Source organism: Gallinula chloropus (assembly GCF_964237585.1).
Source record: "Gallinula chloropus genome assembly, chromosome: 1".
Lineage (NCBI taxonomy): Eukaryota > Metazoa > Chordata > Aves > Gruiformes > Rallidae > Gallinula > Gallinula chloropus.
In genome coordinates this window covers 86,914,377-86,932,667 of record NC_140085.1, presented here as the reverse complement: position 1 = coordinate 86,932,667, position 18,291 = coordinate 86,914,377, and the positions used below count along the sequence as shown (strand labels likewise).

The window sequence follows — 18,291 nt, the reverse complement described above, 5'->3', positions numbered from 1 at the left end:
GCCAAATACAAATCAAAATGACTCACTGCATGCCGCTTGAAGACTCACTTTAAGTATGGTCGCATCCCGCTTTGACTCTTGAATAGGAGATGACCTGCAAACCGACCTAATCCTGGTCCTCCTTCCTGACCTTAGCCAACGTCCTGCCACTTGAGGGCAGCTGAGCTTTACATACCAAGCTTCATAAAACCCGTTTTTAAAAAAAAAAAACCTTAAATCACACCATCAACCCACCCACTGCTGCAGCCCCCTCTTGCCACTTGGAAGTTATCCCCCTTTTCACTGCCCCCACCCTCAGGCAAGGAAGAGAAGTGACAACACCAAAGCAGAGACAGAGGTAAAAATAGGAATTTTAATTCAGAGCGTTTAGTGTATTTACAATAGAAAGTATCTCCCTGGTCAAGGGACAAGAGACTTAATAAAAAAAAAAAAAATCCACGTTCATAAATGTGTGGATAAACCTGCACCTGATGCAGGCTAATTAATTGATCTCTGCTACTTCTGCTTCACCCAGGGTGGTAATACCCATAAGAAAGCAACGGTGAGAATCTGGAGATGGTAGCAAACATCTCTGACACCCAAGTAGCAATCACAGAATGCAGTCCAGGAAGTAGTGTGAAGTTATTCAACAGTTGCTAAAAAAAAACCTAAACAAATAAACGAAACCAAAATGTGCGTATATATATCTATGTACACATACACAGTCCCATTTGCAGTTAGACCAGATTCAGCGCATCATTCAGAGAGAGACAGCAAGCACAGACTTGCAGAGGTGCTCACACTCCCAGGCACCCTCTCACCCAGACACACACACACGCTTTCCTTCCCACTCTGCAACTGGACAAGCACACAGGCAGGTGTTTTGTTAATGCTACCTTACATGGTTTCCAGGTACAGGGGGAAAAACAAACAAACAAAAATCCCTACTCCCCCACAAAAAACCCAAACCCTAATTCCCCCCCCCCCAAAATCTTGAGAGAAAAGCACCGACCCTCTCATCTGACTCACTAGCTCGGGATCCTTATTCCTCTTGAGCCTGAGGGAAACGGGGGATGTAGAAAGGATAACATCCTCCCGTTCCTTGCGAAGCTACGGCTTCGGAACCTCCACGACCCTCACCACTCTGACACCGAGAGGGGGCGATCAATCCTCTCAAGCTCCCAGAAATAGGCCCAGCCTCCCCACCACTTCCCTTGAGTCAGATTTCACAATCAAAGGGCTGCAATGTGAGCCAGTTCAACTGTCTGATCTTGCAAACAGATCTGCAAAAAGTGAGCGCATACTTTGCCATCTGAACAGCCAGCACAACCCAGTCACCCTACACGTTCACTCACCACACGGTGGGGTGGAGCACCTGCTTCTGCAACAGCTGGTCGGCTGAGCAGCTGAGCTATCAAGTCACTCCTGAGCTCCTGTGTCTATCTCGGTCAGAGTCCGCACACCACTTCCTACACGAAGTGCTTTCCCCTCTTGGGAAAGGAGCTGTTGCAGAGGCCTGTCTTGGCTTAAAGGTGCTGAACTACACGGTAACAAACATCAGCCTTCCTCCAGCATCATTTGTCACTGTCTCCAACAAACCCAATTTCAGGAGTGTTAGAAAGAGAAGGAGGTGCGGGGAAAGGAAGACAGGAAAGGAAGGGAGTTACTGTCCTCTCTTAACAAGTCATAGCGAGGGCAACTGAAGCAAAAATTGATTAAAGATGGCTGTGGAAGCTGCAAGGTTGAGGAGAGTTCTGGTTTAGCAAAGCCTCCTGAATAGCTTCGCTGCAGCCACTCAGCTCCATCTGGTTGAGAACGCAGCTGATGTTCTCCACAGTTGCCGCATGGCCCATCTGCAGTTTCCACAGTCTCAGCATTTCATACTGGGCATCTCGCAAACACCGATGCTCCATCTCAATTCGCTCTAGATCATGGTCACTCAGACCCAGGCGCCTCACAAACTCTTTCCACCGAGATGGCGGTACGTGATCTACCACAGTGTAGAGAATAGCAGGGTCTGTGAAAAGAGAAGAAATAAAACGTGAGAACAGGGATTGTGCAGCCTCAAGGAGAACATGAATAATTCAGGGCCGAATGGTGTCTTGCAATGCTGCATTGGCCCCTTCTGTTCAGGTCTTGCACAGGGTAGTCACACAGACTCATGCTTAGGGCCTTGCTTCCAAACATTCCTGCCAAAGGAACGCTCTGGGTCACCGTCCCAGCGGCACTGAGAATGACAGCATCTCACTGCATTATGACAATCCCTTTTGCTGGTAGGGAAAAGGGACCACAGACAGGCCTTGTGTAAATGCTTAGTATACAGAGACACACAGGCTGCGGGCGTGCTTCTGCCTCTGTACTGTGCCATGCATGAAGTGTGCACGCAGGTCATGAACACTGGCTAAGGTCTGTCCAACATCCTTCTACCCAGACCTGCACAATCAGGTCCTCGTTTGCCAAGGGAAGGAGGGAAGGGTGGAGGCATTTCACTTACTGTCTGGAAGCTGTGTCTTCCTGGCAGGTCTGACGCAGTCTGGCAACTCATGTGAACTTTGCGGCAGAGGTGCACTTGGTGTTGCATTCACTACCAATTCTGTTTCCTTCTTCTGGGACTCAGGAAGAAGGATGGAAATTTCATTTCTTTTTACCTCAACCTGAAAGACACGTTTTCGTATTCAGAATCACCTCTAGCATCACAATACACCTGTCTCCTGCAAGGAACCACTAGCTTTATATACTAAAATTTATCCAAGATGGGTGGGGAGCAGGTGCAGAGGTTTTAACTCTATCTGCCTTGTTTGAGCAGAAGGCACCAAGCATGTATTTACAGCAAAACCCAAGGTGTTTAACTCTCTTTTGACATCAAAAAGGGTTGTGTGGAAAAAAGTATCTCTTTACAAAATCAAGTAAGGCTGGGACCTAAAATCCCTATCATTCTAGCAGCTCCATATGCCACCTTTCCCATCAGCCTTCTCTGTAAGGCTGTGGAAACCCCTCCTCAACTACACCTCTTAATTGCAGAACAACACTGGACCTGAGAGAACACTGTCAGCACTGAGACACTTGTGGGGTCACTATCTAAAGACAAATTAGTTAAATCCTTCGAGCCTGGGGTATACAGGGAGATAAAGGGATTAAGGATCAGGTATCCAGGGGGAAAAAAAAAAATCCATCCAGGAAGAAAAGAGCTAAAAGCCAGGAGTTTGAAAAGCACCCTCTAGAAGAGGGGAAATAAGATGGTAATGACTCCATTAGGCTTGACTATGGGACTGCAGAAAAAGGAAAAGGTAAGTAGGAAAAAGTCTAAGGTTAACAAAAGGCCTGATCTGTTTTATTGTCAGGCTGTTGTAGTAAGGTGGGGGTTAGTCTCTTCTTCCTGGTAGCCAGTGAGAGGACAAGGGGAAATGGTCTGAAGTTGCATCAGGGGAAGTTCAGGTTGGATATTATGAAAAATTTCTTTACTGAAAAGGTTGTCAGATACTGGAACAGGCTGCTCAGGGAGGTGGTTGAGTCACCACCCCTGGAGGTGTTTAAAAGAAGAGTAGATGTTATGCTTGGTGACATGGTCTAGTGTTGGACCTAGTAGGGCTCGATAGATGGTTGGATTCAATGATCTTGAAGGTCATTTTCAACCAAAACCATTCTATGATTCTATCAAAAAGACTTCTGAATTGAACAGACCTATTACACAGCTCATTTTGAAATACAAGGCCTGAAAATAGCCCATGGGGAAAAATATTACAGCAGATCCCAGGCTAATATAGTTGAAAGGGGAAGGAAAACTTACACCCATCATCTTGCTCACCTCAGACACTGGGTCCTTGGTTGTCTGCGGCAAAGAAACTTTAAAGAAAAAAAAAGAGAAAAAAAGAAAACAGAAATAATTTTCACTTCCTCTCATCCCAGAGAAAACAGGAAAGCAGCTATTCACAATCCTGCCCTCAGAAAGCTTTTATAGCAAAGCGCACATGCCCCAGCAATGAGCTGACACACACAGCCAGTCACAGCTATGTGTATGGGTGCCGAGGGGTAAGAACTGCACCAGGAAGTTTAGGTGTCGAGTTTTCCTGTTCTTCCAGCTTTGCAGCAAAGCAAGGTAACGGGATCCCATTTTTTTCCCCTCAAAGGTGGCCACATACACAAACACACAGAGAGTAATGTCTATCCCAAATCCTATCACTGCATATGCTGCTGTACTCACCACAGGAAGAGAAAGGCGACGGTATCCCATTTCTCCGGACCAGCTTCACTACTTTATTTACAATGTAGAAGACAGAGATAACTCCAAATATGGCAACAATTATGCCAAGGACAAGGTTCCCATCTGGACAAGAAGGAGAGGGCACGTGAGTGAGTGACTGAGGAAGGAAGAGGGAAGTGCTGGAGGAAGAATAGCCAGTGAAGATGTGCAAATAGTAGGGGAAAAAATAGGAATGATTTGAGAGTGGAAAAAATGACACTCTACAAAAGGTACTAACTAGCAGAACAAAATCCCACACTGAAAAGATTCTGCTGTTCCTTGGTTTCCCCAGTACTCACTCAGGCCAGACGAAGTTGGGGAGGTAGTCACTGGGCTATGACACTGCAAGCAATCTTCTCCGGTGCAGCTGAAAGAGCAAATCAGAGAGGTAAGCGTGCATGAAAGGCAACACCAGCTATCTGCACCAATCCTAAGTAACAGACAAGATGAGCCTGCAATGCAGAGTGATGCAATGTGGCTTGTGACTCTGGGTTCTTAGTGGGCTGGTGCCTACATAAAGACCAGAGGTGGCAAAGGGGAAGACCCAATTGCCCCAGAAAGGCAGAATGTTATAAAATTATGTCAAGATGGACAGAGCCTTGAGAAAAAATTCCTCCCGCTGTAGGCCTTGTGTCCTGTTTCTCAGTGGAGAGGAAAAAAAGCTCACCTGTTGCAAGACTTGCAAACTTTATTAACTGACAGGAAGAATCCAGGATTGCACCTGCAAATTGCATTTCTGTTCTTTGAACCTGTAAAGGAAAAGAAAAAAGAAACCGTTGCCATAATCCAGACAGAGAATAAAACAAAATCACTCCAAGATAGGTGGGAGATTATCCCTTCATGAGCCTGGAGAACTGCTACTGAAAAAGAGAAGGAGGATTCAGTCTACATTTGAGGACAGGGTTGCAGAAGGGTAAAAATAAAAAGCAAAGAGTACCACTGTCCTGGTAGGTCAAGGAGCTCTGTCGAGGCTTGGAAAGGGACTAAAATTACAATGCAGCTGCCACTGGTCTAATGGATCATGACAGTTACAGTACAAAAGCAGGGAAAGTCACTCAAGTTCAAGTGTGACAGGAAGGGGAAATCACATTAGTCAAGCAAAGATGAGAGAGAAGTGGTCCCTGAGCAGCTGGGACTGGTGAGGAAGTCAGTTCAGGGCAGGGAGAAATCACTTCAAGCTATGGGACATATATCCACTCTTGTGATTTGTTATACTGTGAGTGGAAGGGGTAAGAAATGAACTATTCCTCCTAAGCAAGTCACAGTATGGAGACAGAGTAAAACAAGCATGGGGAGGAGCAGACAAGAATAGTGCTGGAACGACAAAGTTGCATGAAAGGAGGGAAAAAGGTACTAGAATGAGCAGCATGCATTCTGTGGCAAAGGCAGGACTAAAACAGTTCTGCACCAGCCAAGAGAGAAGGAAGTTGCTCAAAGCCAGCACACAATACTGTCCTGGTTTCGGCTGGGATAATTTTCTCCCCAGTAGCAGGTATAGTGCTGTGGTTTGGATTTAGGGTGAGAATAATGTTGATAACACACTAATGTTTTAGTCACCGCCAGACAGTGCTTACACCAAGTCAAGGACTTTTCAGCTTCTTGCACCCTGCCAGTGAGTAGGCTGGATGTGCACAAGAAGCTGGGAGGGGGCACAGCCAGGGCAGCTGACCCTAGTCAGCTAAAGGGATATGCCTTACCATATGATGTCATCTTAGAGATGGCTGGGGGTCAGCAGTCACCGCCCAGGGACCGGATAGGCATCAGCTGGCAAATGGTGAGCAACTGTTTTTCATTTGCATCCTTTATTTTTCTTGGATTTTGTTGTTTTGTTTTGTTTTTGTTTTTTTTTTTTAAATTTTCCTTTTCGTTACATTGTTGTTGTTAATAATAATGATATTTTAATTACTAAACTGTTCTTATTTCAACCTACAAGTCTTCTCCTTTTAACCCTTCCAATTCTCTCCCTCATCCCTCACGGGGGAGGTGGAGCAAGCGAACAGCTGTGTGGGGCTTGGTTGCCTGCTGAGGCTAAACCACAACATAGGATGACCCTTGAGGACAGACCTAAGTGTGGAAACTGACAGAGAAAGATTACTGCGCACCAGAGGGAACCCAGTCACCAGTGAGACAGCAAACCTCACACTAGGCAGAGTAGGAGATGAGAAAGGCATCAGGAGAAACAGAATTTGCAAAGAAGAGGAGACAGCTTTAGGACAAGGTAAGGAGCATTTAAGGGACATGAACAGGATTAGATTACAGCACGAAGTGGAGGATGGAAAGCAGCAGTTGGTTAAGATCTCAGATTCCTAAGTGGAGATGAGGATGTATGGGACAGCTAGCCTGGGTACTTCTCCCAGACACCTGCACTCAATGCCACTCGGTATGATCCAGCATTACCTGAGCAGCTCTTTACTTTAAAACACTGCACAGCACAGGGTGGTGGTTCAGCAACTGACTGGGTTGCACTGGGAGCAGCAGTATTTTCAGCCATTGTACTAAAAGTGCTTCCAGCAGTTGGTGAGGGAAATGCAATGAGCATGAGGAGAAACATCCACAGAAAGACAAAAAAGGAAGGTTAGGGGGCAAGCTGCTCTAGAGCATAAAGACTTTTCTTGAGTACATTCAAGGCATAAGTAGAAAAGTTAATTCTACCAAAATGAAATAGAAGATATAGCCTCAAAGCAGCCAAAACAGAGAAACTATTCAAGGACAAAAGGCAGGCAGGAACTGTGATAGGAAACAGGGATTGATGTCAAGGTGGGTGAAAAATGGCAGTCTTTCTGGGGAATGAGGACAGACATGACCAAGTGTTGTTCCAAAATCACAATCACTTCAGGGCAAGGTGCTGGGGTGTTTCAGAAAGCGAACAGAGAGCTGTTAGTGTCTACCCTAGTACAGTCTGTCTGTACTGGAGCCATACCCATGCCATACTCACAGTTGGCAATAATAACCCCGTTGACGCATGAGCTGCAGTTCCTGCACTGGAAGAGATCAGGCTCACCAGCCTGATACTGATTCTTCCGACAGCCACATACGGTATCTTGGTTTGGGGTGCAGGGGCTCTCAACTATCTGATGGAATTCTGAGAAAAGAGAAGTAATTATTCCAGCTTCTTCCTCCACCTTCAGCTGAAAGCACTGTTACCATTGCAGGTACATTACATCCCCTAATCTTCCCAGGAAAAGGCCAAAAAAGGCCTGCAAACTGTGTCTCAGACTACAGCAATTTGATAACCCTTATTCCTGCTGTCCCCAATCCCTTCCCATCCACTGTCCTCCTGTCCATTCAACTGCTAACTTTAACAAGCCTCCTCACTCACCTTGCCCTCCCCTCCAGCCTCCTACCTGCCATTTTCCTCACGTCCTGAATGTAACTCACCTGTACGGCAATGAGTACATGGGAAGCATTTTGACATGGTGTTATCCACAGCTGTGAATGTGCCATTAGCACATGGGAGACAAACAGGTGCCTGGTCAGGCCGATCACAGTCTTTTGCCTTGTAGGTACCTGCAAGAGAAATCACTCAACAGAGTTCTGGCAGAAAGGCAAATATGTTGTTTTAGGGAGGATGGGAGTCATCGATTCCTCAGAGAAACCCTGGAGCTGATGGTGTCAAGACTAAGGATGCTTCCTCTCGCCAGTGTGAAGGACACTGACAGGGACAGGTACAAAGGAAAGGGAGCACTGATGTAGCTGTAGGACAGCTTGAGAGAGTAGGACAGAGAAATGCCTCTAACGTGAAGGTCACTATTACTGTACTTATTTGATGTACCTGCATGGCACCTCATGCAGCAGTGGGTCTCATGGGGATGTAGGTATTGTCCTAGCTGACACTGCACCAGCCTCTTTTCTCTCCTTAAGGGGTTGGAGGGGTCTCTTCCATCCAAAGCTATTCGACGAACTTGCAGCGTATATGGCACTGGAGTAATTTCTACAGATTCCTTCGTCAACACGCAGACAAATGTTAGGATAACCTGTAAATACAGAGGGAGAGAAACAAGGGGAGTAAACATCCTATCTCCTTTGCAGACTGCACAGCTGACTTCAGCTCTTACAACTAAATCTTAATCTACCAGTGAGTTCAGTTTGACTTGACTCATTCTGGTATCAGAAGACTCCACCAAAAAAAGCGTGGGGGGAGACTGTTTGCCAAAAAAAAAAACCAAACCCCAACCAACCCATGCCTGTCTTCTATGTTATTAATATGCCATACAATGGTTTCTGTGGCAAACTGGTTGTATATAAAGCAAATGCTTTTCATGATATGCAATTTATAGACGGAACGCCTTGAAAATGCTGCAGCTTGCAGGGAAGTTACTCAAGAGCAAAGGAATGTTTTTATTAGGAAGGCGGTAAGACTGCCCATCCAGAAACAGTTCCAGAGAGAAGAATGCATCCAGTACTTGCAGTACTACTGAATAAATAAACCATATGGAAAGTTTGGAATAAGAATGAATAGGGGGGACCTCACTGCATGCGAAGTACAGAAAAGCTTCCAAAACTCCTCCAGAGCAAATCATCCCTAGAAACATGGGAACGTTTGGTTTTCCTCTTCTCCCCGTCACACATACATTCTTCCTTTTAAACTGCAGCTGCTAACATTCAGTCTGAACAGTCCACCACAAAAATGTGCACTTTTTTAATTCCTGTAAGACTTGTTACTTTTAATTTCAACGATGACTGTTGTCAAGAATTTTAACAGAAATATTAAGATTGGCATGACTGCAGTACGACTGCAAGAGAGTGCCAGTGCGCAGGCATGCACATGCACACGCAGGAACAGCAGAACAAAGGGTTAAAAGAACCGCCTGTGCCTGCAGATTACAAAGGACACCATCCCCCGGACATTATTTTCAGGACAGTATTCCCAGCAGCGAAATTGAGAAATGTGCTGTTTATGTCACGGCCAAAAGGTCTGCACCCTGGTAAGACCACAGCATAGATGACTCACCACCGAAAGAACCAGAAGGATGGTAACAAGATTGCACCATACCACGAATAACGATTCCTTTGCCTGTTGGCCCCAGGGAAAAACAGACCCCAGGCATGTGTTTCGAACGCACGTTCAGACAAGGAAAAAACACACAATAGCAAAAAAGGTTGAAAGAAAAAAAGAGAAATCACCTGAAAAACAAAACCAGGAAAGAATTCAGCCTAAGACTGATGGAACCTTAAGTCAGCAAGTTCCTATGGCAAAGGCCCATCTCAAACCAGCTGATGACTCCCAAAAGGTATGAGGGACTTATCCAAAAGTCAGCTTGTAGTGCCATGAAGAACCCCAGCAGTGCGATGAAGACTTCAACAGCCAGTGTCCCTCATCATCTGCTTTGCACACACATGACTCTGGCTGCACTACCTGGACATATTCGGTGCTTCCAAGGATGTCACAGAGAGCGGGCACCAACGTAGCCCACGCATCGGATTGTAGGAACGCATGAAAACCAGGTCTTCTTTCTCTTACACATAAGCACCGCCCCATCCATACAGTCTCGCACCGAGATTGACTACGCTGCCTTCTCTACACCGGTTTCCCAGCTTGCTTTTCTGAAACCGGCAAGATGCCTAGCTGTGCAGGCACCAGCTCCAGAGTGGGGTTTCTTTTGGCTTTTTCAGCTAAAAGAGTTATAGCAAAAGCAAAGTAAACCAATAAAGGTAAACCACAACGCTGATACCAATTTTGTGGTTGCGAGCTTAAGAAAGGATACGCAAAATGAGACGACTGTGACAGCCCCACGCTGTCCCGTTTCTCTGTCAAAATTCAAGCCTTGGGAGAGAAAGGTACATGCATGAAAGAAAATTAAAACCTGGAGAAGGATGGACTTTGCAACTGTGACAAAGCAAAAGCCCCATTTTTCAAAGAGCTCTGTCATACAAAGACATACTCAGTAGACCAGATGTTAAAATGGTGAACAGGAAAAAGAGAACCACATATTTAAATAGCTTTCATTTGAGATTTAAAATAGCTGACCCCCAGGATAAATGTAAGCACTCCAACAACAACACCTCAGTAAGAAATAAATCTTGTTTCAGCAGCTGATAGTCTTACAAGATTGATTGCTTGCAGGAAAATGGGTAAAAGATCACTCACATAGATGGTCTGACAGCAACGATAAAAAAAACCTGATTCTCTAGCCAGTGACTAATCCCCTGACATGGGAATATATAAAGCTGGCCAGTAAGTCAGGCAAATCAGCAACAGAAACAATAGAGGAAAGCATCAAAGATCAAGCCAAAACCACATACAAAATTAATCAGAAACACTTTGAAAAATAAAAGTAAACAGTAAAGGTGTTCACAGTTTTTCAGATTAAGTGAAAGCATGTCTCCAAGTGTAACCAAACCAGAGGTTTTAACACATTATTAGTGATCAAAATCTGAGTAACAGAGAGTCACAGACCACAAGTGACTAACAAACCAATGACTTGGCCCTCCAGAAAAAAATCATTACATGGAAGAAAAAAACCCCAACACTGCCATCTTAAGCAGCTCTCCAAGCCATTCAGTAGTATACTGATTTATACCAATGACAGCATTCGTAACATTCAGGAAATATATTTAATTAGAACAGACCAGACTATTGCAGTTGGAAGGGACCCACAACCACCATCTAGTCCACCTGGCCGACCACTCCAGGACGGACCAAGTTAAACCATGGCACTAAGGGCACTGTCCAACAGCCTCTTAAACACTGACAGCCCTGGGGCATCGACCACCTCTCCAGGGAGCCTGTTCCAGAGTCTGACCGCCCTCTCGGTAAAGAAATGCTTCCTCGCGTCCAGCCTGACCCTCCCCTGGTGCAGCCTTGATCCATTCCCACGTGTCCTGTCACGAGTCCTGTCCCTCTCCACTGCCCCTTCTCAGGAAGCTTGCAGAGAGCTCCAAGGTTGCCCCTTACCTTCCTTACAAGCCCAAAGTCCTCAGCCACTCCTCACAGGACATGCCTGACAGCCCTTCCACCGGCTTTGTTGCCCTCTGGTCGCATTCAAGAACCTCCACATCCTTCTTATACTGTGGGGCCCAGACCTGCACCCAGTACTGCAGGTGGGGCCACACCATCGCTGAATGCAGCAGGACACTCACTGGCTGGCCATGCTGTGCTTGGTGGGGCCACACCATCACTGAATGCAGCAAGACACTCACTGGCTGGCCATGCTGTGCTTGGTGGGGCCACACCATCACTGAATGCAGCAAGACACTCACTGGCTGGCCATGCTGTGCTTGGTACGCCCCAGGATGTGGTTTGCCCTCCTGCTGCCAGGGCACGCTGCTGGCTCACACTGAGCTGCTGCCAGCCAGCACCCCCAGGTCCCTTCCCACAGGGCTGCTCTCCGGCTGCTCCTCTCCCAGTTCACACCCGTGCCCGGCATCACCCCTGCCCGGGTGCAGAATCTGGCATCTGGAGTTGTTAAATTCCATCCCATTCGTCACAGCCCAACGCTCTGGTCTGCCTCCTGTCCATCCATGTCCCTCTGCAAGGCCTCTTGTCCCTCAGGAGAGTCAACAGCCCCTCCCAGTTCGGTACAGTCAGCAAACCTGCTCCTGGTGCCTCCAGCTCCTCCACCCAGACCGCTGATGGATAACAGAACTGGCCCTGGAACTGAGCCCTGAGGAGCAGCACTGGTGGCCAACTGCCAGCCAGATGCAGCCCCATTTAACAAGCACTGAAGCCTCAAGTCATTGATCACAGCTCACCAAGGCAAAGTTTAGAGGTCTTCTACAACCAAAGGAAGATGATCTTCCATCGTTAGACTTACAATATGACCCGATTCCATTCACCAGGAGAAAGAATGAGTACTTACTAACCAATGCTGCAAAGAAAAGTAGGCAACATTTATTGCCTAAGCTGAATGATAATTCAAACCACCAAACCACATCATGCACACCGGTGATTCACATTTTTACTGAGCAGGGACTACCCAGCGGGAAATAAATAAATAAATGAATCAGCAGAAACTCTAGGGTTTAGTTCTGAAACTGCTGCTGACATAAACAAGCTAAAACCAGAATGCTGCTTCCTTAAATCATTTAACCCCTCTGGGTGACAGCTACGTGCCCCACACATTGTCTTCACCTGTGAGGACTCCTCATGTCTCATGACTGCACATACTGCCTGACGTTGGAAAACAAACAGAAGCCCCCAAAACACTGCACAAGCCCTAAAGCTCTTGTATGCAAAGTGCTGGCAGCCAAGACAGGAGATAGGAGCCCCTGCACTATCTGCAACCTCAAATATTCTTAAATTACTGCCATCAGAATTCACACTTTCTGCTGCTTCCACCTCACCAGGCCACGCAAGAGAGAACTGCAAGCAAGCTGACATCTCTACAAGAGATGACATCTCTGCATAGGTAAGTCAAAGAACGAAATGGCAAAGGTAAAAAGTGAAGAGCCCAACAAGACACAAGAAAGATGTGGGGGGAGATGGGGCGTGGAAAAAAGAAGGGACACTTGAGAGCACTGCCCTCAGGCCAAGGAGAAAGATGGCACAGTACCTGAAGCAGAGGGACAACACAGGGAAGCGACTGTCTTAGGGCTACTGTGTGATCACCTGCCAACCTCCACAAGGCCAGGAAATACCAAATTACTCAGTATGGGCACGGCAGCTCCATATCGAGCCCTCTGCCCTCCCTATGCAGAGCTGTGACCCTGCTGCTACCTGAAAGGCTCCTCGCCCTCAGTGAGAAGGGTGGAGGAAGCAGGTACAGCAACACACAGGTATGACAGCATGATGGGAAAGATAGGATGGAGAAGTCTCCCCTCTCCTGCAAAGCCAGGGGGTGCCTGGAGGTGTCTGGAGCAGATGAGGCCAGCCACTGAAAGCAAACTGAGCAGGAAGGAGGATATTGGACAGGTGAGAAGTGACTCCTGCCCCCACACACAGCGCCTTGAGACCCCACGCCTGCTTACATGAACTTGCAGGAAGGCAATACTTGCTGGAGCAGACACTCAGGTATTACTACTTTAAAAAATTCAAATAGTATTACCCATCCCTAGGTTAATGCTTAAAATAGTTCCAAATTACTAATTTCCAGAGTGTTTATATCCTTAATATGAAAGTGTAACACTGAAAATTTCAGAATAAAGCAATTTTATAAATCCAGATGTGCTGTTAAATCCAGGGATTAGGAGGCTTACTCCATTTTCTTTTTTTTTTGTACACGCCTAACATAGTTATCACATAATAAAGTGTTTCCCCACCAACTTTTCAACTGCTTCTCTCAAAAACAGGTGTCAATTTTGCAAATTCCATTTTTAAATGGAAAGGCATTCCAAGTCATTAGAGCTTCTTAAATATTTCTTACTTGACGCTTCCCTTTAAGTATTCAACATGACACACATCAATGCACAAGTAGTCTACATATCAGTCATCTGTTAAGCCTTTTTACTGAGTCATAAAAAAATTAGCCAGCTTGGAAGTTCAGAAGAAAACAGAGATCCTGCTCTGAGCTACCAAAGAAATCAGGTTATAAGTTTACTTTTATGTTCTTTGATTGCTTCTGCCATTTCCAAAAGGCATTTCTTTGAGTGTTGTTTTGGGTTTGGGTTTTTTTGCTTGTTTGCCATACAAAGAAGCCTGGGAAACCAGCACTTCTGCTTTACAAATTGAGAAATGTATAGGAAAGCAACATTTACAGGAAGGTTTTCTCATCGCTCACTAAAACCTGGAAATGTCAAAAGAAGGATGCAAGAGCTATTATTAAAAATAATCTTCCATTTTAAGATGATCAGATGGAGGAATGCCACATTTTAGGCCTTGCCTGAAACCACAAGAATGATAATGGCTTTCACACAATGAAGTAAAGCCTTAGAAATCTTAATTTTTTAAAGAAGTGCTTTATCTATAAGCATCATGAACTTCACATCGTAAAATGTGTGCATATAAACAATATATACCTGCAAATAGAAGCTTTTATTTCATATTAGCAGAGACAAAGAGTGGGAAAGTCAGTAGGTGGTCACAACCATCAGAAAATAACTTCTTTGATTGTTTTTTCTTAGAAAACAGTGGTGATCACTATGTCAGAGTCCTGAGTCACAGACATACAACACCCCAGTAGCTCTCCTCTATTACCTGTGTGGAGAACTGACTTTGAGAGCAGAACTGCACAGCCCCGTATCAGAGTGTCGTGGGACCAAGAGCTGCAGGAAGGCTCAGCAGGGGCTCCCCCCTCCCAATCCCCAGCTGACTATCGGCTGGGCACGAGCCCTAGGCCCCTGACCGCGCTGTGCTTACACCCCTTCTCGGTGATTCACAAGGTGCCCTTTTCTAAGAGTCAGGTAATTGTCCTGTTCATCAGAACTGATAAATTCCTGCTTGTTTTAACAGGGAAATGTAGCGACGCTGCCTTGAGATGCGCTTTCTACTGTAGGGTTCCCAAGACTGCAGTAGGAAGGCCTGGGTTACCACGGGTTCAAAGGAAGCACTCAGCTATCCAGGGATGAGGCCAAGATTAACAGACATCTGGCCCAAACAAAAGCAAAGCCCCTCTGTAATGACAAAAGAAAATAGATAAGAGAGAGCTAAACGACAAAACTGTTTCTACCCTCAAATAATACTGCTAATGCAGAGGCTGGATCACTTAACAAAGAGCTACAGAGAGGCATCTGAACTGATACCGATTACTTGTGAGAACTCAGATTACCATATAATTGAAATTGGCACAGCCCCAAGTGTTCCACTTGGCTATAACTTAACAGTCATCAAAAATAGAAATTAAAATTCAATTAAAAAGCAGATAAAAACTGGAACAAACTTCTTTGGACAAAGCAATCAGAAATGCAATCAAATGCTATGAATTATTAGGAAAATATTTGAGGATAAAATGGAAAGCAGTATACCAATGTAGGTATACCATGAGCCTTGGGTCCAGACTATAGTTCTGGTCCCAAATCCTAAGAACATAAATTAGCCCAGATACAATACAGAGAAAGGCAACAAGAATGATCAGTGGTACAGAGTGGCTGCCACAAGGGACATGGTAAAGAATGCTGGTCTATAAAAGAGACAGCTGAGCAGAGGGTTCTCTAGCAGGCTCTAAAGTCATGAATGCTATGGAGAAAGTGAAGGGGGACGTCAGTTCTCTCTGTCTCTTATAATGCAAGAACTAAGAGGCATCACATAAAATAAAGCAGAAGGCAGGTTCAGGGCAAATACAGGGAGGTACTTCTTTAGCCAAGACATAGCTGAGGTGTGGGACTCCCTGCCAGAGTGCTGGAGGTGCCAGAAATGTGCTCGTGTTCCAGGAGCGATCACCCCACCCATCAGCAGAAGAAAAAACACACTCAGAGGTCCAAAACATGAAGACACTCTCTCGACTCCAGAATTCCTACAGTCACAGATCATGGGATGCCAGGAAAACATATTTCATTGTTGTACGCTTGCCCTGCTCCAAACTCCTTGGTAGACTTGATGGCCACTACTGGACACGGGATGATTGACCCAACAGTTCTTTCCTACACTGCACTTGGTGGCTTGGTTTTCAGGTTTTATATAACGTAGCTCTAACCTCGAAATTGCAATTCCCCCCTTTACCTTCAAAAGGAGTCAGTGCCAGAAGTACAAATAGAGCTTTTTTGTCTTTTTTTCTTCATAAAACTGATCTGCCTTTAATAAATGAAACTGTTGTGTTTTTTTATTTTTTTCAGTGAGACACAAAACACACTGGCTTCAGCAAAGCCAACTGCCATTTTTTTCCACTGTGAAAGTTAGGAGTGCATTGGGAAAACCACAGAGGACCTGGAAATGAGGTTAAAGACATGCAAAGAGAGAAAATGCATGGAAACAAGCTACAGGAAATTGTGAAGAATGAGAGGAAACGTGAAAGAATTAGAAATCTAGAAAATAAGAAAGGCCATGAGGGCAAACATAGGACAATGCGGAGAGAAAATGAGCGATGGCAGGGCGTGAGACAGAGTAAGAACTGTAACAGAAAAAAATATATTTTATGAAAAAGATAATGCTTATCTGTGGTCATCAAGTGTGGTGTTATCGAGAACTTGAAATTACATGCAACTTGGAAGAGGAAAATGTCTTAAAAAGAAAATCAAATCACACTGAACGACACAATTCCTCCAGCATATTATTTAACTGAAGACAACATAACGAATTTGGGGAATCAAATGAATTTTTTTGGGTGCACTTTATTGACAGTAATATGAATTGTATCACATTTGGTAGCTGAATTACAGGAAAGTATGTGCCCCACTATACTTAAGTCAGAAATACGCTTTTCCAGGCTTGATGACTGTTTGGAAATCTATATACAGGTCATCTCGACATCTGATGTACCCTACCTAGCTCCTGGGATGGTAGGTGGTCCACAGCCAGGCAAGCTGCAGCGTGCTTCTATTGCACCGTTTCAGTTGCACGGTCTTGCCAGTGCCAGCTGTAACTCTTACTGCCTGGTTTCCAAACGTTTCCGAGCACAGAAAACAAAACTTCTGGGAAGAAGATACCTTTAAGCAGGGCAGTCACAACTTTTCGACAATAAATTAACAACTAACCCAAAATTACCAGTCCAGCATGGCCAAGGGCGAGTGTTTACTGCTAGGACACTCAGGGACAAACAGTATGACCCTGGACATTCTACACCAGAATGTATAACTCTGCCATGACGCTAAGTGACATCACCCCTCCTGTCGCAGCGTTACCACACGCCTGTTGATACAGGATGGCCATTCACCTCCAGCAGCCAGGTTACTCGCTAAGCTCTCACACTCCTGCTAAAGCAACTTTTCCACCCGCAGAAATGACAACGAACAGCTTACTGCACAGCTTGAAAACCTTGCCCTAGGAGTCCCAAGAAGGGTAAAGAAGCTTTGCCGGCAAAGGTAAGCTTGCTTGTAAGCGAATCCCATGATTCGGGCGTCGGTACAGCCCGCTAATCTCCCTTTAAGCGCCCGCAGGGAGCCATTAAGAGCCCGAGGCGGCTTCTGCTCCCCTGCCGGCTGCTGGCCCCGAGCCCTGCGCGCCGGCAGCTGGAGCGGAGCCCAGCCCAGGCGGTTCGGTGCCCCCCGACGGGCCGCGCCGGGAGCTCCAGGAAACTCTGCCATTCCTGTAAACCCAGCCGCCTTGTCACTCACTCGGGAATAAATCCCGGAAACGGCGGCAGCGAACGCAGCCCCCGGCGGTGGGCGGGAGGGCAGGAGAGGGTGCGGGCACCGTCGATCAAGCCTCAGCGGCCCCGCCTCGGCAGCTCCGCAGCGCCGCTGTCCGGTCGCACTGCAGGCGGCCGGCGAGCGAGCGACGGCCGGCGAGCGGGCACCGACTCCGCTTCGCCACCCGGCTCTCGCCGCTCTACTAGGTCTAGGCTCTCCCCTTCCACCACGACGGCCCAACCTCGCCCCTCAGCATGACAAAACGGCTTCTCCCACGGCCGCCGCCCCCTGCCCCGGCACGGCGCTGCCGCGATGGAAGCCGAAACCCCCGCAGAGTTGGAGCGGAGAGCGGGCTGTCCGCAGACCCAGAGCGATGGGTCCGCGATGGGGAGCGCCGCGGTGGCGGCAGGAGGGAGCGAAGGGAGCCCGGGTCCGAAAGGTGGCCGGCGGGCATCGCGCTGCAGCCCCGCAACCGGCTGCAACTCCGGGAGAGAGGCCCGCAAACCGCCGGGGTACGGTCCCGACCCGTGGGGAGAGGCGAAGCCCCCGCCGTGACTTACCGTCCCCAGCGAGCTGCAGGGCAGCTCCGAGCCCCGCATGGCTCCGCCGCCCGCTACGTCCCCATGTCAGGGTCTCCCGGCGTCCAGAAGAAGCCAGCCCTGCCCTGCCTAGCCTAGCCCAGCCCAGCACCAGCCGGAGCAGCGCTGAGCGAAACTAACTCATCTCCAACTTCCTGCCAGCGGCGCAGAGGCAGGAAAGAAGGCGGCGAGCGGGAGGCGGCCCGGCCCGGCCCGGCGCCGCGCCCCGCCCGCCCTCCGCAGCCACAGGCACAAGCCTGCTGCCGGCGGCAGTTTTCCTTAGACACTGAGCTGAGCAGGCTAAGGGGGAAACAACCGGGGGCCTATGGCGATTAGGCATTTCCTGCCGGATTTAGGTAGGAAAAGGAGACAGAGGGCTTCCACTGAAACCTGCCG

The 18,291-nt window shown here is 47.1% G+C and overlaps 1 protein-coding gene across 1 annotated transcript; it reads right to left on the bottom strand.

Moving 5' to 3' along the window:
- Positions 1–1,105: 1,105 nt before the first annotated feature.
- On the bottom strand, positions 1,106–17,916 carry TNFRSF1A (TNF receptor superfamily member 1A; the record flags this gene model as incomplete). Its single annotated transcript, XM_084270822.1, has 10 exons — positions 1,106–1,996; positions 2,474–2,633; positions 3,785–3,822; positions 4,181–4,303; positions 4,519–4,586; positions 4,887–4,968; positions 7,155–7,301; positions 7,598–7,726; positions 7,992–8,193; positions 17,878–17,916. 10 exons carry the CDS (start codon positions 17,914–17,916, stop codon positions 1,695–1,697), a joined length of 1,290 nt encoding a protein of 429 aa, XP_084126948.1. The 3' UTR covers positions 1,106–1,694.
- Positions 17,917–18,291: the final 375 nt, after the last annotated feature.